Source organism: Trachemys scripta, chromosome 8, assembly GCF_013100865.1.
Source record: "Trachemys scripta elegans isolate TJP31775 chromosome 8, CAS_Tse_1.0, whole genome shotgun sequence".
Taxonomy (NCBI): domain Eukaryota; kingdom Metazoa; phylum Chordata; order Testudines; family Emydidae; genus Trachemys; species Trachemys scripta.
Window position 1 is genome coordinate 66707410 of NC_048305.1, and position 24332 is coordinate 66731741.

Genomic DNA, 24332 nt, shown 5'->3' on the forward strand with positions numbered 1-24332 from the left:
AACTGAAAAATTAGAAAAAATATTCAGTTAGATTCTGAAAATGTTCAGAATTTGTCAGGAAATCAGAGAAGTGTTTTCAGTCATATGACTGTGTGTGCATTTGTCTGCCCCTTATAACTTGTAGGCAGTGGTTACAGCACTTGCTTGGGATGTGGGAGATCTAGGTTTGACTCTCCTCTAGAGAAGGGACTTTCTCTGCCTGAATTAGAGAAGGGATTTTAATCCATGTATCCTACCTCCAGGTGAGTGCCTTAATCACCAGTTGACGTCATTCTCTCTCCCTGGCTCAATTTATACAAAGTATGTATTTATACAAAGTAGAACAGATTTAACAGGAGAGACTGAAAGACTAGCCTATAACCAGGTGATTAGGATGCTGACCTGGCACGAGGGATATCTGAGCCCTGGTCTACACTACGAGTTTAGGTCGAATTTAGCAGTGTTACATCGATTTAACCCTGCACCCGTCCACACAATGAAGCCATTTTTTCGACTTAAAGGGCTCTTAAAATCGATTTCTGTATCCTCCCCCAACGAAATCGCTGAAATCAACCTTGCCGGGTCAAATTTGGGGTAGTGTGGTCACAATTCGACAGTATTGGCCTGTGGGAGTTATCCCAGAGTGCTCTATTGTGACCGCTCTGGACAGCGCTCTCAACTCAGATGCACTGGCCAGGTAGACAGGAAAAGGCCTGTGAACTTTTGAATCTCATTTCCTGTTTGGCCAGCATGGCAATCTGCAGGTGAGTGCAGATCTCATCAGCAGAGGTGACCACGATGGAGTCCCAGAATCGCAAAAGATCTCCAGCATGGACTGAACGGGAGGTACGGGATCTGATCACTGTATGGGGAGACGAATCCGTGCTACCAGAACTCCGTTCCAAAAGATGAAATGCCCAAACATTTGAAAAAATCTCCAAGGCCATGAAGGACAGAGGCTATAACAGGGACCGGCAGCAGTGCCGCGTGAAACTTAAGGAGCTGAGGCAAGCCTACCAAAAAAACAGAGAGGCAAACAGCCACTCCAGGTCAGAGCCCCAGACATGCCGCTTCTATGATGAGCTGCATGCCATTCTAGGAGGTGCAGCCACCACTACCCCAACCCTCGGCTTTGACTCCGTCGAATGGAGTAGCATGCAACAGGGATGCGGGTTTTGAGGACGAGGAAGATGATGATGAGGAGGTTGAAGATAGCTCACCGCAAGCAAGCGGAGAAACTGTTTTCCCTGACAGCCAGGAACTATTTCTCACCCTGGACCTGGAGCCAGTACCCCCCGAACCCACCCTAAGGCTGCCTCCCGGACCCTGCCAGGCGGAGAAGGGACCTCTGGTGAGTGTACCTTTGTAAATAGTATACATGGTTTAAAAGCAAGCATGTTTAATGATTAATTTGCCCTGGCATTTGCGGCCAGTACAGCTACTGGAAAAGTCTATTAACGTGTCTGGGGATGGAGCGGAAATCCTTCAGGGACATCTCCATAAAGCTCTCCTGGATGTACTCCCAAAGCCTTTGCAAAAGGTTTCTGGGGAGGGCTGCCTTATCCCGTCCGCCATGGTAGGACACTTTACCACACCAGGCCAGTAGCACGTAGTCTGGAATCATTGCATAACACAGCGTATGGTCCCGGTGTTTGCTGGCATTCAAACAACATCCGTTCTTTATCTCTCTGTGTTATCCTCAGGAGAGTGATATCATTCATGGTCACCTGGTTGAAATAGGTTGATTTTATTAAGGGGACATTCAGAGGTGCCCGTTCCTGCTGGGCTGTTTGCCTGTGGCTGAACAGAAATGTTCCCCACTGTTAGCCACGTGGTGGGGGGAGGGGTGAAGCGATCATCCCAGAGAATTGGGGGGGTGGGGTTAGTTGGGTTTGTGCTGCACATTAACCCGAAAACCGCAGCCCCTTCTTTTAAATTGCCATCCCATTTTAAATGGCCAACCCAATGGCTGCTTGGTATGGGAAATGAGTGCGCTGCTGTTTGAAACCATTCCCACATGTTATGAAGGTTAAAGAAGCCAAAAGATTGTGTCTTACCGTGGCTGCCTGCAAGCCGAATTCTGTTGCCCGGCCCTGCGTGAGTGATCTCTCACACCAAACCAACATACCCTCAATAAGAGGCAAAATGCGACTTTGTACCAAAAGCACAAGTGCTATGTAATGTTAACAGCAAGGTTTATCGTGAAAGAATCTACCCATTGTTCTCTAAAATGTGTCTTTTTGACTACCACTCTCCCTTTTTTTTTCCTCCACCAGCTGCAAATGTTTCAACGCCCACACAATCTTCTCCTTCCCAGAGGCTAGCGAAGATTAGGAGGCGAAAAAAACGCACTCGCAATGAAATGTTCTCTGAGCTCATGCAGTCTTCCCACACTGAAAGAGCACAGCAGAATGCATGGAGGCGACAGTGTCAGAGTCCAGGAAAGCACAATATGAATGCAAGGACAGGTGGCGGGCTGAAGATAATAAGTGGCGGGCTGAAGATGATAGGTGGCATCAGCTTGCTGACAGAAGGCAAGAGGCAATGGTGAGGCTACTGGAGGAACAAACTGATATGCTCCAGCGTATGGTTGAGGTTCAGGAAAGGCAGAATGAGCACAGACCACCGCTACAGCCCCTGTGTAACCAACCGCCCTCCTCCCCAAGTTCCATAGCCTCCTCACCCAGATGCCCAAGAACGCGGTGGGGGGGGCCTCCGGGCTCCCAACCAATCCACCCCAGAGGACTGCCCAAGCAAAAGAAAGTTGGCATTCAATAAGTTTTAAAGTGCATTGTGGCCTTATCCTTCCCTCGTCCCCCACCCCACCCGGTGCTTCCCTCCTCCCCCACCCCTCCCAGACTACCTTGGCAGTTATCCCCCTATTTGTGTGATGAATTAATAAAGAATGCATGAATGTGAATCAACAACGACTTTATTGCCTCTGCAAGTGGTGATTGAAGAGGGGGATGGAAGGGTGGTTAGCTTACAGGGAAGTAGAGTGAACCAAGGGGTGGGGGTTCATCAAGGAGAAACAAAGAGAACTTTCACACCGTAGCCTGGCCAGTCATGAAACTGGTTTTCAAAGCTTCTCTGATTCGTACCGCACCCTCCTGTACTCTGCTAATCGCCCAGGTGTCTGGCTGCGCGTAATCAGTGGCCAGGCAATTTGCCTCAACCTCCCACCCTGCCATAAACATCTCCCCCTTACTCTCACAGATATTATGGAGCGCACAGCAAGCAGTAATAACAATGGAAATATTGGTTTCTCTGAAGTCTATCCGAGTCAGTAAACTGCGCCAGCGAGCTTTTAAACGTCAAAATGCACATTCTACCACCATTCTGCACTTACTCAGCCTATAGTTGAACAGCTCCTGACTACTATCCAGGCTGCCTGTGTCCGGCTTCAGGAGCCATGGCATTAAGGGGTAGGCTGGGTCCCCAAAGATAACTATAGGCATGTCAACATCCTCAAAAGACGGTTACTCACCGTTGTAACTGTTGTTCTTCGAGATGTGTTGCTCATATCCATTCCATTAGGTGTGTGCGCGCCGCGTGCACGATCGTCGGAAGATTTTCTACCCTAGCAACACCGGCGGGTCGGCTGTGGAGCCCCCTAGAGTGGCGCCTTCATGGCGCTGAATATATACCCCAGCCGACCCGGCGCCCCCTCAGTTCCTTCTTGCCGGCTACTCCGACAGTGGGGACGGGGGGCGGGTTTGGAATGGATATGAGCAACACATCTCGAAGAACAACAGTTACAACGGTGAGTAACCGTCTTTTCTTCTTCGAGTGCTTGCTCATATCCATTCCATTAGGTGACTCCCAAGCCCAACTTAGGTGGTGGGGTCGGAGTGAGACATTGCTGTGTGCAAAACCGCTGACCCGAATGCAGCATCGTCCCTGGACTGCTGCACTAGTGCATAGTGAGCTGTAAACGTGTGGACTGATGACCAAACCGCCGCTCTACAGATGTCCTGTATCGGAACATGTGCCAGGAAAGCAGTCGAGGAAGCTTGGGCCCTCGTGGAGTGAGCGGTGAGGTGCGGTGCTGAGACACCTGCCAGGTCATAGCAAGTCCGGATGCAAGACGTAATCCAGGAGGATAGGCGTTGTGAGGAGACCGGTGAGCCTTTCATTCGGTCGGCTACTGCAACGAAGAGTTGCGTCGTCTTTCTAAAGTGCTTTGTGCGGTCAATATAGAAGGCCAGGGCCCTTCGTACGTCCAGGGAATGCAAACGTTGATCCTGGCGAGTGGCATGTGGTTTGGGGTAAAAGACCGGGAGAAAGATGTCCTGGTTAATATGAAATGTAGAAACCACCTTAGGGAGAAAGGCAGGATGTGGGCGAAGCTGCACTTTATCCTTATGGAAGACTGTGTAAGGGGGCTCAGATGTAAGCGCCCTGAGCTCAGAAACGCGCCTTGCTGAGGTGATGGCTACGAGGAAGGCTGTCTTCCAGGATAGGTACAAAAGTGAGCAGGTGGCTAGTGGTTCGAATGGAGGACCTGTGAGTTTGGAGAGAACCAGATTGAGATCCCACGTCGGGACGGGATGACGCTGTTGCGGGTACGTCCGGTCTAAGCCCTTGAGGAATCTAACAACCATCGGGTTAGAGAATACCGAGGACGCGAGTTCCCCTGGGTGAAAGGCCGATATAGCGGCCAGGTGAACTCTAATTGAAGATATCGCCAACCCTTGTTGTTTTAGGGAGAGGAGATATTCCAATATGAGAGGAATGGGTGCCTGCAACGGGGACGTGGCTCGTTGTTCGCACCAACAGGAGAACCGTTTCCACTTGGCCAGGTACGTGGTCCGTGTTGAGGGTTTCCTACTGCTCAGCAGGATCTGTTGGACAGAGTGTGAGCATTGCTGCTCTGCCTGGGTGAACCATGGAGCAGCCACGCCGTGAGGTGGAGTGATTGCAGGTCGGGGTGACGCAGCCGACCGTGGTCCTGAGATATGAGATCCGGACATAATGGAAGTGTGATCGGTGTCTGAACCGAGAGCTCCAACAGTGTGGTGTACCAATGTTGTCTCGGCCACGCTGGAGCGATCAGAATTACCTGTGCCTGGTCTCTGCGTAATTTGAGCAGTACCTTGTGGACCAGAGGAAACGGAGGGAAGGCATAAAACAGGTGATCTTTCCAGGGAAGGAGAAACGCATCCGAGAGGGAGCCCGGAGCTCGACCTTGTAGGGAGCAGAACATGTGGCACTTCCTGTTGTCTCGGGATGCAAACAGGTCTATCTGGGGAAACCCCCACCTCTGGAAGATGGAATGTATGATGTCCGGACGGATAGACCACTCGTGCGTTTGGAAGGACCTGCTGAGTCGGTCCGCTAGAGTGTTCTGGACTCCAGGGAGGAACGATGCCGTGAGATGGATCGAGTGGGCGATGCAGAAGTCCCACAGGCGAATGGCCTCTTGGCATAGAATTGACGAACGTGCTCCTCCTTGCTTGTTGATGTAAAACATGGCCGTGGTGTTGTCGATGAGAACCAGCACACAGCGGCCACGTAGGAGATTGAGGAATGCCTGGCACGCCAGGCGTACCGCCATCAGTTCCCGAACATTGATATGCAGGGCTAGCTGGGGTGTACTCCACAGCCCCTGGGTATGGTGTTCGTTGAGATGGGCGCCCCAACCCAGAGATGACGCGTCTGTGACCAGGTGCAGAGAGGGTTGTGGGGCGTGAAATGGCATCCCCTCGCAGACCACATTGTGATCTAGCCACCAGGTGAGGGAGGCCAGGACCGAGTTCGGGACCGTGACTACCATGTTCAGGCTGTCCCGATGTGGACGGTATATTGATGACACCCAGGTTTGAAGTGGGCGAAGCCGAAGTCTGGCATGCCTGGTTACGTACGTGCAGGAAGCCATGTGACCCAGCAGGGTAAGGCACGACCTCACCGTGGTAGTTGGGAAGGCCTTGAGCCCTTGAATGAGGTTCGTGATGGTGCCAAAGCGGTTGTCTGGCAGGATGGCTTGTGCACGTCTGGAGTCTAGAACTGCGCCGATGAATTCTATTCTCTGGGTAGGTTCTAGAGTGGATTTGTCCTTGTTGAGTAGGATGCCCAACTCGTGGAATGTGTGCACTATTCTGTGGACGTGAGCTTGAACTTGCTCCTTGGTGCGACCGCGCACCAGCCAGTCGTCTAGGTACGGGAACACCTGTATCCCTTGCCGACGAAGGTACGCTGCCACGACCGCCATACATTTCGTGAACACCCTTGGGGCCGAGGATAGGCCGAAGGGAAGGACTGCAAATTGGTAGTGCACCGTGTTTACCACGAATCGCAGGAAGCGTCTGTGAGGCGGGTAGATTGCAACGTGAAAGTATGCGTCTTTCATGTCGAGGGCGGCGAACCAGTCTCCAGGATCGAGGGAAGGGATAATGGCCCCCAAAGAGACCATGCGGAACTTCAACTTTACTACGAATTTGTTGAGTCCGCGCAAGTCCAAGATGGGTCGCAGACCTCCTTTGGACTTGGGGATCAGGAAGTAACGGGAATAAAATCCCCTGCCCCTTAACTCTATCGGAACCTCCTCTATGGCCCCCATGGCCAGGAGCGTAGAAACCTCCTGTATAAGAAGTTGCTCGTGAGAAGGGTCCCTGAAGAGGGACGGGGAAGGGGGGGAGGAGGGGGGGATAGAAGAAAACTGGATAGCGTATCCCCTCCCCACCGTGCGGAGGACCCAACGGTCCGAAGTTATAAGGGACCAAGCACGGTGGAAGTGGGAGAGACGATCCCGAAAGGAGGGGGTTGGATCCTGGGGAATGACTGGGGCGCCGTCCTCGACCGCACCTTCAAAAGTTCTGTCTAGGACCTGAAGGTGGTCTTGGTGGCCCTTGGTTCTGACCAGGTTGAGGGCCGGTCCACCTTCTCCTACCACCTCGTCCTCGCCTCCGGGCCGAGTCTTGTCTCTGTCGAGGCGGGGGGGGGTAGAAGCGCTGAGGCTGCGGCCTAAATGGCCTGCGCTGAGGGCCCACAACATGCATCCCGAGGGAGCGCATGATTGTTCTCGAGTCCTTGAGGCTCTGTAGGCGAGAGTCCGTCTTGTCCGAGAACAATCCATGCCCTTCGAAGGGGAGATCCTGTAGGGTTTGCTGCAGCTCCGGAGGCAAACCCGAAACCTGAAGCCAGGAGATCCTCCGCATAGCGATACCCGAGGCCATGGTCCTCGCAGCCGAGTCCGCTATGTCCAAGGAGGCCTGTAGGGAGGTCCGAGCCACCTTCTTACCCTCCTCTACCATGGCCCCAAACTCTTCCCTGGACTCTTGGGGAATCAACTCCTTGAACTTCCCCATAGAGTTCCAGGAGTTAAAATTGTAACGGCTCAGGAGCGCCTGTTGATTTGCCGCTCTGAGTTGCAGCCCACCGGCTGAGTAAATCTTACGGCCAAACAAATCAAGGCGCTTGGCCTCTTTTGATTTAGGCGCTGCCGCCTGCTGTCCGTGGCGCTCCCGTGCGTTCACCGATGCTACCACCAGTGAACACGGTTGTGGGTGGGTGTACAAGTACCCGTAGTCCTTTGACGGGACAAAGTACTTTCTTTCCACCCCTCTCGCTGTGGGTGGAATAGAGGCAGGGGTTTGCCATATCGTATCCGCATTTGATTGTATCGTGCGGATCAGGGGTAACGCTACCCTCGATGGGGCATCCGCTCCAAGGATGTTCACGATCGGGTCGTGTACCTCCACTACCTCCTCCGCTTGCAGGTCCATATTACGGGCCATCCTGCGCAGAAGATCCTGGTGAGCCCGAAGATCTATCGGAGGAGGGCCTGTGCAGGATGTGCCCGCCACTGCCTCGTCTGGCGAAGAAGAGGAAGATGCCTCCGGTGGAACCGGATCCAAGGGCCGGTCCTGGTCTCCCTGTTCCCGGGCTGGAGCATCACCCGCGTCTGGGTCCAGGGCGTCAGGTGCGACGGACACGGAAGCCTCCGTGTCCCCTGGCGGAGGCCGAGAGATGGTGGACTCCGGGGCCCTTCTCACGGAGTGACCCGAGCGAGAGGTCGAGGGAATTGGAGCCCCTTGCTCCTGGTGGTACGCCCACGGGGTCCAAAACGACCAGTGAGATGGGCCATGGGAATGGTCCTCCGGCATCCCCTGCCAATGGCCCAAGTCCTGTTCCTCGGCTTGCCCCTGAGGAGGGTATGCCGATCTCGACAGGTCCTCTGATGAGCGAGACACCGATCTCGATGGCCATGGCGGTGCCGAGAGAGTCGGGACCAATCCCGTGGGCTGCGGTGCCGCACGGTGCCGGTCCGGAGATCTTCTATCTCCACGCGGTGCCGGCGACCGGTGCCGGGACCGTGACCGGTGCCGATGACCTCGTCGGTGCCGGGAGTCGGATCTGGACCTCGACGAGGACCTGGAGTATGCCCGGTGCCGGGAGCGGCCTCTCGACGTCGAACGTCGACCGTAGCGGTGCCGAGAACTGCGTCTCGACGTTGATCGGTGCCGACGATCATACCGGTGCCGAGACGTCGAGCGGTGCCGCGAAGATGATCTTGGCCGCGAGTACGACCGGTGCCGAGGTGATATTCGGCGCCGGGACTGCGAGCGGCGTGGGGACCTGCTTCGGGACCTGGATCGGTGCCGAGGTTCCAGCCCTTGCGATGGAGGGCGCAACAAGGCAGGTTTCCCCCTCGACTGGATCGGGCAGGTCAACGGTGCCGTCGGTGCCGTCGGTGCCGGTGGTTGGGGCGGTGCCGGCTCCGTGAGAGCTATCAAGTCTCTCGCCGCCTCGAAGGCCTCAGGAGTCGACGGGAGGCACTGAATCACCGCCGGTCTCGGTGGAGACGTTGTCCGTACCGGACTCAACGGCTTCGGCGCCGGAGTCGACGGTGCTGGAGGCACCTGTTTCCGGTGCTCCACCGGCGGACGCGGCTCTACCCCCGGCACTGGGGGAGCCGGCGTCTTCGGCACGGTGGTCCCCGTTTTATGGGCTTTTTTATGCCCTGGGGATAACGAACGGCGCCGAGGCACTTGCTGTACCTGCGGTGCCGACGAGGTCCGGTGCCGGGGAGGCTTGTCCGACGCCTCTCGCGTGGTCGTCGCTGCCGGCGCCGCCGGGGCACTGCGCACCGAGGCGCTAGGTGCCGGGGCCTGAGTAGTGGATGGACTCAGTGCCGCCTCCATTAAGAGTTGCCGGAGCCGAAAGTCCCGCTCCTTCTTGGTCCTAGGTCTGAAGGCCTTACAGATCTTACACTTATCTGTTTGATGGGACTCTCCCAGGCACTTCAGACAGGAGTCGTGCGGGTCACTCGTGGGCATAGGCTTTGCGCAGGAGGCGCACTGCTTGAAGCCGGGAGCGTTGGGCATGAGCCCGGTCCCGGTGCCGGGGGAGAAAAAGGGGGGAGAGACCCCCTTAATCCCCTGAACTAATATAACAACTTTACAACTATTAACTATTTAACTATTAACTATTTAACTATAAACACTAAAACTATCTAACTGCTATAACAAATGAAGCTAGGGAGAGTGGAGATCAGCTATGCCGCGCTCCACAGTTCCAACGACCGTCAGGGGCGGTAAGAAGGAACTGAGGGGGCGCCGGGTCGGCTGGGGTATATATTCAGCGCCATGAAGGCGCCACTCTAGGGGGCTCCACAGCCGACCCGCCGGTGTTGCTAGGGTAGAAAATCTTCCGACGATCGTGCACGCGGCGCGCACACACCTAATGGAATGGATATGAGCAAGCACTCGAAGAAGAACAGTTATTTTCTGGTCTGGGAAGAAAGTCCCTTGCTGCAGCTTTTGAAACAGACCAGAGTCCTGAAGATGAAAGTGTCATGTACCTTTCCCAGCCATCCCACACTGATGTTGGTGAAACGTCCCTTGTGATCCACCAGTGCTTGCAGCACCATTGTAAATTACCCCTTTCGGTTTATGTACTCGGTGTTCCGGTGCCAAGATAGGGATATGGGTTCTGTCTATCGCCCCACCACAGTTAGGGAATCCCATTGCAGCAAAGCCATCCACGATGACCTGCACATTTCTCAGGGTCACTACCCTTGATAGCAGCAGCTCTTTGATTGCGTTGGCTATTTGGATCACAGCAGCCCCCACAGTAGATTTGCCCACTCCAAATTGATGCCCGACTGACCGGTAGCTGTTGGCGTTGCAAGCCTCCACAGGGCTTTCGCCACTCGCTTCTCAACTGTGAGGGCTGCTCTAATCTTGGTATTCTTGCGCTTCAGGGCAGGGGAAAGCAAGTCACAAAGTTCCATGAAAGTGCCCTTACGCATGCGAAAGTTTCGCAGCCACTGGGAATTGTCTCAGACATGCAACAGTATGCGGTCCCACCAGTCTGTGCTTGTTTCCTGGGCCCAAAATTGGCGTTCCATGGCATGAACCTGCCCCATTAACACCATGATATCCACATTGTAGGGCGCTGTACTTTGGGAGAAGTCTGTGTCCATGTCCTCATCACTCTTGTCACTGTGCTGCCGTCGCCTCCTCGCCTGGTTCTGGTTCTGCATATACTGCGCGTGGTGTTTACAGTGCTCATAATTGCCGCGGTGATTTGAGCGGGCTCCATGCTTGCCGTGCTATGGCGTCTGCGCTGAAAAAAGGCACGAAACGATTGTCTGCCATTGCTCTGACGGAGGGAGGGGTGACTGACAACATGGCTTACAGGGAATTAAAATCAACAAAGGGGGTGGGTTTGCATCAAGGAGAAGTACACACAATGGCCCTCTCAAGAATTGAACTCAAAACCCTGGGTTTAGCAGGCCAATGCTCAAACCACTGAGCTATCTCTCCCCCCACTATTTACAGAGGGAGGGTGGGGGGAGCAAATGAATACAAAACAAATCTGGTCTCTTTCTTGTTTTGATCCACTCCATTTCTCTTATACATCTTAGGCTGGCAGCAGCCGGTGCGGTATGACTGCTAGCCATCGTCGTCTCCTGGGTGCTCTCCAGAAGACGGTGCAGTATGACTGCAGGCAGGACTGAATCTCTATGAGACAAAACTTAAAAAGAGAATGACCTGGAGTCACTCCCATTTATGTCCAGGCAACCCTGACAGACCTCACCGAGGTCGGCTAAAAGAGCACCCAGGAGTACGACGACGATGGCTACCAGGTGTAATGCACCGTCTGCTACCAGAAGGCAATGAGCTGCTGCTGTGTAGCAATGCAGTCTCACGTCTGCCAGCACCCAGGAGACGTCTGGTGAGCTGAGCGAGCTCCATGCTTGCCGTGGTATGGCATCTGCACAGGTAACCCAGGGAAAAAAGGCTTGAAATGATTGTCTGCCGTTGCTTTCATGGAGGGAGGGAGAGAGGGGGGGCCTGACGACTTACCCAGAACCACCCGCGACAATGTTTTTGCCCCATCGGGCATTGGGATCTCAACCCAGAATTCCAATGGGCGGCGGAGACTGCGGGAACTGTGGGATAGCTACCCACAGTGCTACGCTCCTGAAGTCAACTCTAGCCTTGGCACTGTGCACGCACGCCGCTGGGTTAATGGTCTTAAGTGGGGGGACATACAATCGACTGTATAAAATCGATTTCTAAAAAATCGACTTCTATAAATTTGACCTAATTTCCTAGTGTAGATATACCCTGAGTCTCAAGTCTCTGATCCAATGAATATTTAAGTATTTATACTGAGTGGAACAGCTTCAACAGGAGAGATGGAGAGCAACCCACCCCATAATAGCCGGTAGCCTCTTGGTTAGGATACTCACCTAGGAGGGAGGAGATCTGAGTCTAAACCCCTGCTCCAGAGGGGGGATTTAAATGTGGGTTTCCCACATCCCAGGTAAGTGTCCTAATCACTGGCCTAAAGGTCTCACTGTCTCTAGCACATATTGCTGCTGTCCTGCAGCTGGCCCTGAAAAACTTTTTCCCATAAGACACTAATTGGGTCAAATTTACAAATAGTTTTGGGTTGATTGAAACTGCATTTTTCAGCAAATAAACCGATGGTTTGAAAAACTTCACCTAGCTGTATGCAGGAGTTCCACATGGGCTACAAGAAAGGAATGCTCCCTCTTTCCCCAAAGTGTGGAGCCGAGCCCAGCCACTCAATACCTGTTGCTGTAGTTCTGAAGCTGCAGTCATCCCTGCAGCCCCCCCAACTCCCCAACACAATTCTGCCATGACCTTAAAAGAGGCAGAGGGACTCCCATAGAACTGGGTTCCATGGCTTAACATCCTGGTGCAGCAGAACTGTACCATTTCTGCTGTACCACAAAGGGGTTCAGGATTTGCCCCCAAAGACAGCATTAGCATCCATAAAAAGGTGCAATGGTACCTACTAAGGCACATAATTGTGGACCTGCAACATCGAGTTTTTCAAAACAAGTCTTTTTATATTCATTTGGAATGTGAGAAATAGCTGCTGTGGTGTTTGTATGTTTTTTCCTAAGAATACAAATTAATTTTTATGTGAGTATAAATACTAGTGGATCAGTTACTGATACATTATTTAATAACTAGAGCTGATCCGAAAATGGAATTTCCACTGTAGGAAATTCCAATATTTTGAAATTTGATTTCCTCCTAAATTGGGAGGAAAAGTAGAATTTTTGCAGAATGGAAATTCTGAAAAAAAATTGATTTGGGAACATTGAAATGACCATATTGAAACATAATGATGTAATATAAAATATACATAAAATATTAAATATAATATAATATAAAAATCAAGATGACACAAAATGAGAAAATCAAAACAAAATATTCCATGTTTATTTCAAATCACTTTAAATTTTCAATAGAAAAATTTCAATCAAAATCACATGTTCACATGAAACGTTTTGATTTCAATGAAACAGCATTTTCTGACAGAAAACTGTTCCATCAAAAAATTTTGGTCAGCTCTTTTAATAATGTTTGGTACTTAGATTGTTCTATAACTTCTTATGCTATGTCATCTATATTCATTTTCCCTATTTATGTCAATGAGAGCTGCTGGTTGCCCAGCACTTTTGAAAAACACCATATTTTATCAGCCAAGGATGAGGTAGAAAATATTTACAGACTTATAACATTTGAGTTCGTCACAATATGTTCATACAATATTTCAGTATATAAAAATGAAAAGTACTTAACTTATAGGGCTCTTCCAAATGAGGGCAAAACTATCACTAGTAGAGTAACTGACATTTTAGTTTATAGTAAAAATGTGTATCTGCAAGATAGGAGTTGGGGTTTTATCCCTGGTATAGAAATTATCCCAGTAAGAAAATCATATTTATTTTGAAACTTAGGTCTGATTTTTTCCTCTAGTATGTGTTATAGTCCAAAAGATACCCTATACTAAACCAGAATTGCTGAATAGAACACTTTTCTTCAATGGATAATTTTTCCCTCATTTAATTATCATGCTGAATGGAAAGGCAGGGCTTTTTTTCTAATAATATTTGTAGTTTGTATTCCATAACTATGACAGCATCTGGATCAGCTGTTGGCCACTAAACCTTTTTATTCTGTGAGGTGTATGAACAGCTTTCAGTTTAAGCACATGTGATCAGCTCCCAAATCTGAGCATTGGGTTTTCCTACCCCGGGTTGTGAGCAGCCACTAGTTACTCTGTCCTTACTATTAATAGATGCACTTACTTGTGTTTGTTGCTAGGACTGCTGGATATATCCAGTGGTTTTTAGTAAGGTGCGTCACTGTATAATTTATTTCTGATAAATAGTGGGATAACTTGTCTGTCCTTCTGCATTCATGGGGGGAATTGTAGGATGCATCGGAGGACTGTCAACATTCAAGTGATTTAGCCTGCATCCTCGCTGCAAAGTGTGCAGGTTACTAGTTCGAGTGAAAGCAGCACTTGGGCTTTAGCCTATAGCCCCAGATAAGATGGTTAGTCTGGATTAAAATCACGCCCAAACTCAGGACAGAGGTTTTTATGTGTGGGTGGGAGCAAAGTTAGGGACAACACCCAAATAAGAACCCACGTTAATTCTGCAGTAAAAATATATCCTGAAACAACTTTAAACAGTTTGAATGTACTATTAAGTTAACATGTCTTTCTCCATATGGTTTGAATGATGTGTCAACTTTCAACTGCAGCTATTAAACTGTATCTGGGAGAGTATGAGGATGCTGCTTATTTTTATGTTAATAAGCATCAGAAGTCATATTTTGTCCCAGGTGCTGGAAGCTAAGGCAGCAGCTATAATTTCATATTTTCCTGATGTAGTTCTATACTAACAGACTACCTTCAGTTTTGTTAATATACTGTACAAAAAATGGACTGTTTATTAAGCTTGATTTGTTGTCAGGCTGTCTTAATACCTGGAACTCTCAGAGAAGGATCTCAAATATCAATATGTGCATTCTTCTATATGCCACACCAGATCACTCGTGATGTTCTCCTTCTCGTTCACTTTACCACAACCCAAGTTAAAGAAGCCATGGGGTCACCGCATGAGATTTTCACATTGATCCCCAAAACCATGAAGCCAAGGGTATTCAAAATTGAAAAATCAAGCTACCAGTCCTTTTAAATTCAACTGCCAGGTGGTGAGATAGGCTGTCCCATATGCTGTTAGATGCTTTTGTATTTGAATTGTTTTCTTTACGATATTCTCATGTCTAAGATATTCTCTTAGGCACTTTTGAAAATTTTACCCAGGATTTATAGGCTAGACGTTACCTGTAAAGAAAATCTTGCTCTTGAACCTATCTTAACCTTTGGTTTACTTACATACAAACAGCCAGCCATGGTAAAAGTACTGTCTGTGGAATGTGGTAGTTCTACAAAAGACATGGTAGAAATAGTTACTCATAGTGTCTGATGCTACAATTATATTCCCCAAAGTACAATTTATTGTAGTGGAACTCGCACTGTGATCTGTAAAATGTTTCTGTCAAGGGCTTGGGAATCAGCAGACTAGGGTTATGTGCCTGACTCAAAAAGTTGGAGCGGTAGCAAAAATGAAAGGATGAAACTAGATTGAAAAGTGTTCTAGAGAATTGAGGATTTGAGACCCAAAAAAGGGAGAACTTGGTGCTGTTAATAATAATAAATTAAAATACTCCTGGCAGTGAACTCCCATTGACTCCAGTGGTGCTGGATTGAACATTTGGGCACACAATTCCTTTTAGCTATAATAGTTAAAAATAATAATCCAGCGTCGTATCTGAAAGTTATCAACCAAGAAAGTAGCGCTCCTCTTTATCTTCACTCTGCAGTAGGTATTAACCAAAAACCCCGCAAAAAAAACCCAAAGAAGAAATTAGGTACACTATCATGTGACATGCTAACAGGGTTGTAACCAGTGCGCTATGATGCTTCTCAGAAATTAATACCAAAAGAACATAAGAATAATCATCCTAAATTACAGATTCACATAGCACCCAAATACTAAGATGGCTTCACTTTTCCCCTACACTGACCTTTTGTGGTCTGTTTATATGATGACAGATATATATGTATGTATGATGGATGGATTAATTGATGGTGAAAAAAGAAAAGCAATGCATGAATTGACATTTGCTAAGTCTTTTTGCAAAGTATGCTCTATAAATTTATTTGTACAAACTATCTGAAAGTTGCCTGTAGATAAAACAATGTAAATGTTTACAAAAGAGAATTTTCAAAAAAATGATTTTACTGATTTACACCCAAAGCATCCTTTTAAGCTCTGAAAACTTATTACATTTATGTGGTGTGTGTGTGAAGTGGCATTATGTTTATGGTAAAATGTTGAACTCATTAATAGATGTCGCACTTTTATTATTTCATACAGTGAGTGGTCCTGGTGCTTTTTAATTTCATTTGTAAAATTATAATTAACAATCCTACCACTCCAATTAAAAGGAAAATATGGAAATTTTAACTATTTTAAAATTATTTTCTCTATAATCTTAGTTCTGGCATTTCCTGACTTTTGAGTGCTTGACTTCACAACCTTAATTTCTTTTAACATAGAGCTGTGTCTGTGTGATTTCCTAGCTTTTTAACAAAGCAAACTGAAAACAGATTCCAGCAGGTGCCATCATGTTGACACCCAGGTGGGTCATCAGGTTGAAACCTTTAGATTCACTGCGCAGACATCTGCCACTAATGGAGTGACTTACAGCAATAGTAGGTTGTCATTATCTGCGTAGAGCAGCATTGGGGGAGGGTAAGATGAGATACTTTGCCAGTGTGTTTCATGTTTCGCTGGTAGCAGAGGAATGGTCAGACTCAGAAATCATGGATTCCATTCCAGACTCTGGAGGAGACTCTTCTGCTTGTTCCCTCTCCCCTTGCCAAGCTTGACTGCCCTCCACCCGCAATTCCAACTCTTGAGCTTTTTGTCTAGCTATTCCCAGTTTCATTTCTCCTCTCCCCAGCTCTTTGTCCCCAGTCTCCTTGTCTATCAGTCCTAGTTTGCCCCCATCCCAGTTCCTTGTCCAATCTGTTTCTCTTCGCCTGCCTGCCAGGTACATTCCCTGTCCGAACTGGCTCCCAGTCTCCCACCCTGGGCTCCTCATCCAATCTTCTTTCCCCCAGCTCTTTGTCCCAATCTCAGACTCAGTTGTCCCTCTCCCTTTCTGCTTCCTTCCTTTTGCCCCACTGGTTCCCAGCCTTTCCCACCAGCTACTCATCCAATCTCAATCTCACCCACTCATCTCTGGCTCCCAGAACCTCCACCTCCATTTCCCTCCTGGGTTCCCAGTCTCCTCTGAGATCAGACTAGATTATTTAACGGTGACTTCTGGCCTTGAAATCTATTAATTTTCTGCCCCTCCATCTCCCAAGCCCAGTCTCCTTCCCTAGCCAGTCCCAGTCTCTCCACCACACCAGCCATGTGTCCTTCCTTGTCCCAATCTAACTCCTCCACTGCTCTCTCCAGGGTGGCTCTTGTCCCCTCCATATTCGATTCAGACAATATCCTCTTCTATGCTCCAGCAACGGGGGGCGGGGGAGAGGGGTGTCATTGAAAGCACAAAATTGACAAGCTCTCTGCTCAATGTTCCAGTGCCCAGTCCAAGTACATGCTTGCAGCAGGCCCAATCTGCAGTTGCAGGGAATATTCTGCTCATCCCTAAACTTCAGCATTCCCCAGTGTACATGGAATCTTCAGAGTTTTTAGCTGCAAAACTCTAGCAAGTCTCTAATCAGCATGTGCTAACTGTGATTTTTCAAAAAGCCTGTAACTTGGCCAAAATTGAGTGGAATTTCATGGAGAAACCAAAAGGCACATCCCTGACACAAAGACCACCACCTGCCAATTTTCAAGTCCTTGCTTCAGGAACGAAGGCACTAGAGAGGTCCAAATAAAAGGTCACCAGAATTTTTTAACATGGGCAAAACAAAATATTTTTCAATAGTCTCATTCTCAGAAATGGCTGAGAACTGTTTTGGCTGAAACTTTCCAGTAAAATTCAGCCTGAGGCAAACACACAGCATGGAAAAATTCAATCGAAACCGAGTCTGGTAAAGTTATAAGTAGAGTCTTATAATGGGAAGTGTCAGGCAACCTTAATAATAGGTTGTGCTGCCAGCCTATGATACATATATATATACACACTGCTAATCTGACCATCTAAGTAGTTTAACAGATTTGGAAATGAAGACTGGACAAAATATGGATACCTCTTCTGAATGTTATATGATTATTTTATTTAGGGTTAAGATTTGTATGGTTTTATCTTTACCTAAATTTCCTTGATTTCTTGTAGAGTAATTATTTGGTGTTCATGGCAGAACTTTTCTGGTGGTTTGAAGTGGTGAAGCCATCATTTGTACAGCCTCGTGTTGTCATTAATCCCCAAGGTAACAAAGTCTTTGTTTTTGATTTCATGTTAACTAGTGCTGTACAAGTCCCATAGAGTTCAGGTTTCTATAGTGTAAACAGATTTAATCTACAATTCAATTCACAGAGCTTGGCTACAGACCAGCCCCTTAAAGAGCTGGAAAGTGACCATGTAAACAGGAAACCTTCCTTGTATGAAATTTGAATGCATTTTTCAGGAATCAACAAAGCTGAGAGGCAGATTCCTCTTCCTTCTCATACATCATCAGCAGACATGTTGATTAAAGTCTTTTCTAGACTAGGAAGATTTGCCTAGCTGTAACTACATTGGTATAATCTAGATAAGCCTTAAATTCCACTCACTTATATCTGTGAAAACCCTGTAAAGGCAGTGGGATTTTTGTAGTCATACCTGAGGGCAGAATTTTGACCAATATAAAATTTTATTGGTGAGAATGAGACACAAAAGTGAAAGAACTCAAGGCAGGATGGTGAACAGACCAAACAACTACAGGGAAGGATGACAAAACTGTGCACCTGCATAGCAAAAATAATTTCAGTAGGGTTACCATATTTTGAGTGTCCAAAAGGAGGCCCCAACTCCACCCCTTTCCCAAAGTCCCCGCCCCAACTCCGCCCTCTCCCCTGCTTCCCGCGAACATTTGATTCGCGGTAAGCCTGAAGCAGGTAAGGTTGGGGTGGGGGGAGGAGGCGCGGCCCAGTCTGGCCTCCCCGGCGTCTCCAGCCTGGGTCGGCTTGGGCCCTGGAGTGCCGGGCCCGGGCCCGGCCCCCGGCCGAGCACCCCTGGCCCGCCCAGCACTGCCGGTCCCTGGCCCGGCCCCTGGGCCCCCGGCCGAGCACCTCCGGCCCACCCAGCACTGCCGGTCCCTGGCCTGGACCCCCAGCCCGCCCAGCACTGCCGGTCCCCGGCCCGGCCCCCAGCTCAGCACCTCTGGCCCCCGGCTCAGCACTGCCGGCCCGACCCCCGGCTTGGCACCGCACCGCCGGCCCGGCCCCCGGCTCGGCACCGCCGGTCTCTGGCTCGGCACCGCCGTCCCGGTCCCTGGCTTGGCACCGCCGGCTCGGCACCACCGGCCCCTGGCTCGGCACTGCCGACCGACGGCCCGGCCCCAGCCCTGGCCCAGCACCGCCGGCCCCGCATGTCCCGATTTTCCTGGACATGTCCGGCTTTTTGGGATTTCCCCCCCGGACGGGGATTTGGAGCCCAAAAAGCCGGACATGTCCGGGAAAATCCGGACGTATGGTAACCCTAATTTCAGGCACAATCTTTCTTCAGCAATTTTTCAGATTGATAAATCTGCCTCTCAGGCAGACCTTTTAGAGGCTGTGGAGGCAGGGCAAGAATTATGTGCTATAGTACCATGGTCTCAGCACTGACACCTGGGATCACAGTTCTGTTGTGTAGGCTTTTACTGCCTTAAGATTTTTTCATGCACATATTGTATAATAAAACATCTAGAAAAAAAAATAATTTAAAATGGTGCTAAATAAGTTAAGATGTAGCCGAAATATTTCAAAATGAGAAACTTGCAAAAATCATTTTTTCCTCTTGAAATTTTCCTCAGAAAACAAAATACTTGGTGGCTTTTTCATTTTTTATTTTTTTTTTTGATTTATCAGCCTTTCTTTGTTCCTCTTATTCTTCCTTTCCCTCTGTTCAGTGGCAAAATGGGGAAAAGGGGACAGAAGAGGGGATAAGAAAATAATGAACACTTTCCATTGAAAAATTTAAAAAAATATTGGTTGTGTAAGCTTATGGAATAAAAATTACTTCAAAATATTTCAACCAGCTTTGTTGATAAGGTTTTGAACTGCATGATAAACTAAACTAATGTGGAGGTTTTGTTTTCTATTGCAGCTGAACCTGTGAAAGATGCATCTTCTGTTCCTATTTTGAATGCTAATAGAAGAAATTATATGGATAGTTCATGTGGTTCTGACTTTATAGCCAGGTAATATCAGTCTCTTTAGTACCGTTTTACATTTCTCCCCCATTCCACTCAAATCAAGCACAAATATTTGTATATTTTCTGATGCCCTTTCTAGAAATGTCCAGAGGGTGTACTACCAAATAATAGGGGAAGCCATATTTCTCATACATGATTCCATAAACATAAAGCAAGAGACTGCTAACAACTATTATAGAATTTTCTGAACCTGGTCCCATTGATTCCTTTTCATTCTGTATAAGAATACATATGAAAAGATTGAGAAACCTTGTTAAATTCTGAAAATAAATTTAGTTATGAAAGTGCAAGACTGATAGTTCTGGCTAGAACCAGAATTGCTTGTAATATGGAAGCCTGCCCCACATAGCTCTGACAATGTGCCTTAGCAATGGGATTCATTATCTGCATTTCCAGTTCTGGGCTTCACTTTCTCACAATCTCTCAGTCCTGCAAGTCATGAAGGCACTCAACTCTCATTTAAGTCAGAGAGAACTGAATCTACTTAGCACCTCACAGGATTGACCCATTCAGAGAGATTGCAATTTATCACCATCTGTACAGTGGAGACTAGAATGGAAATAATAAACTCTGATTTGCTTGTGATCTACAATATAGAGGATTTGAATTCTGTCACCAGTGCACTAACATACTGCACCACAAGAAACCCTTGAATCTGGAGATTCAACATTCAAACCAGTCAGTGTTTTCACCTCCAGCAGCCCCAAAACTTGAATCTGTGTTATCAGGCTTCACAGCCTGTCCCAGTAATCCTATTTAAGCTGCTATGTAAAATAATCAGTTATTTGTTTTGTTGCTTTTTAGTATTCTTGCAATATCTGCACTTAAAATAGTTACTTAGAACTAGCTATTCAAAGCAGAGGAATGAATGCCTCGATGGAAGAGCCTCTTGAAGTACTAGAGATCACATTCTTGGAGATGGAAAAAGAATAAAATCTTTTCTTTATCATACTGGTAGTGCACCTAGATATTGTGGTGATGGGTGCCTTTAAAAAACCATTTATAATGCTTCCTCTGGTGTTAGGTAGATTAATTATAGCAGAAGGGGATTTAGACTCTTAATATCACACACAGAAATTACGATGACTGAAGAAATTGGGAGAAAATCCCAGGCATGACTTTTTCTGGCTGGCAGCCATTGTTGAACTATGTTAAACTTTGTTCAGCATATGTGAGGCCAAGAAAAGAGCTTGTTTTCCTGAAATCCAGAGTGACTATTTCTAAAGTTTATAAAGAAAGTGAAGTGAAAGGAAAAATACAGAAAAGACCAAATGCTGATCTCTCAGTGGCACATCTTTATACTAGCTCTTAGAGTCATGAAATCTTAACTGAGGGAAAAATCAAAATGTGGCATAGTTTATTATGAGGAAATCCTGTGGGAAACCAGTGGGAGTCCAGAGTAGCGAATACACTTAAATATGTTTTGGTTTTGTTTATATTAAAAATAGGGCTGTCAATTTCAGTTAACTCACACGATTAACTAAAAAAAATGAGTCATGATTAAAAAATTAATCGCTATTAATTGCACTTATAACAATAGAATACCAATTGAAATTTATTAAATATTTTTGGATGTTTTTCTACATTTTCAATATTGATTTAAATTACAACACAGAATACAAAGTGCACAGTGCTCACTTTATATTATTATTTTTTATTACAAATATATGCACTGTAAAAATGATAAACAAAATCAATAGTATTTTTTTAATTAACCCCTTACAAGTACTGAAGTGCAATCTCTATCGTGTAAGTGTAACTTACAAATGCAGATTTTTTTTTTTGGTTACATAACTGCACTCAAAAACAAAACAGTGTAAAACTTTAGAGCCTACAAGTCCACTCAGTCCTACGATTTATTCTGCCAATCGCTAAGACAAACAAGTTTGTTTACATTGATGGGAGATACAGCTGCCTGCTTCTTATTTACAATGTCACCTGAAAGTGAGAACAGGCGTTCATATGGCACTTTTGTAGCCAGCGTTGCAAGGTATTTACATGCCAGATATACTAAGCATTCGTATGCCCCTTCCATGCTTTGGCCACCATTCCAGAGGACATGCTTCCATGCTGATGATGCTCGTTAAAAAAAAAATGTGTCAATTAAATTTGTGACTGTACTCCTTGGGGGGAGAACTGTATGTCTCCTGTTCTGTTTTACCCGCATTCTACATATATTTCATGTTATGCAGTCTTGGCTGAAGACCCAGCACATGTTCGTTTTAAGAACATTTTTGACAGCAGATTCGACAAAATGCAAAGAAGGTACCGATGTGAGATTTCTAAAAATAGCTACAAAAGCACTCGACCCAAGGTTTAAGAATCTGAAGTGCTGTCCAAAATCTGAGAGGGACGATGTTGGAACATGCTTTCAGCAGTCTTAAAAGAGCAACACTCTGATGTGGAAACTACAGAACCCAAACCACCAAAAAAGAAAATGAACATTCTGCTGGTGGCATCTAACTCAGATGATGAAAATGAACATGCATCAGTCCACACTGCTTTGGATCGTTATCAAGCAGAACCTATCATCAGCATGGAAGCATGTCCTCTGGAATGGTGGTTGAAGCATGAAGGGACATATGAATCTTTAGCGCATCTGGCACATAAATATCTTGCAACGCCAGCTACAACAGTGCCATATGAACACCTGTTCTCACTTTCAGGTGACATTGTAAACAAGAAGCAAACAGCATTATCTCCTGCAAATTGTAACCAAACTTGTTTGTCTGAGTGACTGGCTGACCAAGAAGTAGAACTGCATGGACTTGTAGGCTCTAAAATTTTACATTGTTTTATTTTTGAATGCAGTTTTTTTTTTTACAAAATTCTACATTTGTAAGTTCAACTTTCATGATAAAGAGATTGCACTACAATACTTGTATGAGGTGAATTGAAAAATAAATTTTTTTTGTTTTTTACAGTGCAAATTTTGTAATCAAAAATAAATATAAAGTGAGCACTATACACTTTGTATTCTGTGTTGTAATTGAAATTAATATATTTGAAAATGTAGTAAACATCCAAAAATATATAAAATAAATGGTATTCCATTGTTGTTTAACAGTGCGATTAATCGCAATAAATTTTTTTAATCGTTTGACAGCCCTAATTAAAAACTTTAAATTTATTTTGACTTTAGTCTCCCAGTTAAGTTGAGTTACATTTGTGGAATCAGTGTATGTCTTCTTTTCATTTTGTTCTCTTGCTACAGTACAATAGATATTGTGGAGAAGTTTACCTTATCCCTGCTTAATCTTTCGTTTGATAGAGCCAGAGAAGACCTTCAGTTGAACAGAAGTGGAATATGTGTTGTATGACAGTCACATTTCAATATGGGTTTATTGATTATGACTTTGGAGCACAGAAGGAGGATAAAATGAGCATTTTAATTGGCTCTTTGGTATATTCTTTTTATTTAGCTAACCTGGTTAATCATGTTCAGTCTCTTCTGAGAGATAGAATAGAGAAACCTGTCAAGCAAGGAATGATATTCCTACTACCCATTAGGTGGTAGGGCCTGATTCTCCTCTCACTTACACTGATGTAAATCAGGAGCTATTCCCCTAAAGACAATGGGGCTACACCAGTGTATATCCAGTATAAGTGAGATAAGAATTGGAGCCCTGGTCAGGGATGTCCTTTATAAATTCCATAAAAGACAGCAAATGGCTTCACTTATACTTAAAATATTGAGCTTTGTGCTACTGTATAGTAATATGGAGGCAACTTTATTTACATTATATTTTAAAGAAAATGTTAGCTTAAAACTGAATCAATAGCAAAGAGAAGGAAGTATATAGCTTGCAGTTATAAAAAAACAAGAGTTGAAGCCCTTCATAAGGGATTTATCTCCACTCTGACAGAGTTCTTCGATGACATAAGCACCTTTGTTACACCAAACAGAATTCCCCACATTGGATAAGAAGAGAATCTGTCTGTGTAGATGATTTTGGCTTCCAGAGTGAAGAGGATAGATTGGAATCTCTAAGATAGACATTTGAATTCCATTTGTAGAAGGCCCCTAGAGATCTCAGATCTTAAAGGGCTTTACTTTTATTACTATCATTAGGACTTCAGAGTTAAGTATTGCCTGTAAGCTGCCCCAGATAGGTGCCTTGACACACATGCTGAACTTGTAGTAGGATCTGTTTCTTGAGACCTGTTCAGAGCTGTAGTACAAACCATCATCAACATTGTATATAATGGGGTAGCATATTGTTCTAGTTCATCATTGCAACAATAGTTTTATTGTCTCTGTAAAGATCAAGTATAGTTTTTGTGTTGGAATATTATGAGCCCACTAAGGCCTTGGCTACACTTACCCGCTAGTTCGACGGCTGGAAATCGAACTTCTGGGTTCGACTTATCGCGTCTAGTCTGGACGCGATAAGTCGAACCCGGAAGTGCTCGCCGTCGACTGCGGTACTCCAGCTCGCCGAGAGGAGTACCGCGGAGTCGACGGGGGAGCCTGCCTGCCGCGTGTGGACCAAGGTAAGTTCGAACTAATTCGAACTAAGGTACTTCGAACTTCAGCTACGTTATTCACGTAGCTGAAATTGCGTACCTTAGTTCGAATTAGGGGGGTAGTGTAGACCAAGCCTAATTGATTATCTAATTGTAGGGTCTCTTGTTTTTATCATCAAATG

At 46.6% G+C, this 24332-nt stretch overlaps 1 protein-coding gene and 1 long non-coding RNA gene across 9 annotated transcripts in view; one reads left to right on the forward strand and one right to left on the reverse strand.

The window, feature by feature from the left end:
• Positions 1-24332, forward strand: part of CAMSAP2 (calmodulin regulated spectrin associated protein family member 2) — a 177499-nt gene that overhangs the window by 130198 nt on the left and 22969 nt on the right. For all 8 annotated transcript variants that reach the window (XR_004646813.1, XM_034778806.1, XM_034778807.1 and 5 more), the window contains 2 exons: positions 17622-17715; positions 19575-19668. Coding sequence is in view for 7 of the 8 variants with exons in the window: in XM_034778806.1 (XP_034634697.1) it covers positions 17622-17715; positions 19575-19668 (188 nt within the window). In the remaining variant the exon portion in view is untranslated. The remainder of the gene's footprint in view (positions 1-17621; positions 17716-19574; positions 19669-24332) is intronic.
• Positions 12817-24332, reverse strand: part of LOC117881486 — a 49657-nt gene continuing 38141 nt past the window's right edge. Inside the window, exon 8 of the long non-coding RNA XR_004646818.1 lies at positions 12817-14705. This is a non-coding gene — a long non-coding RNA (uncharacterized LOC117881486). The remainder of the gene's footprint in view (positions 14706-24332) is intronic.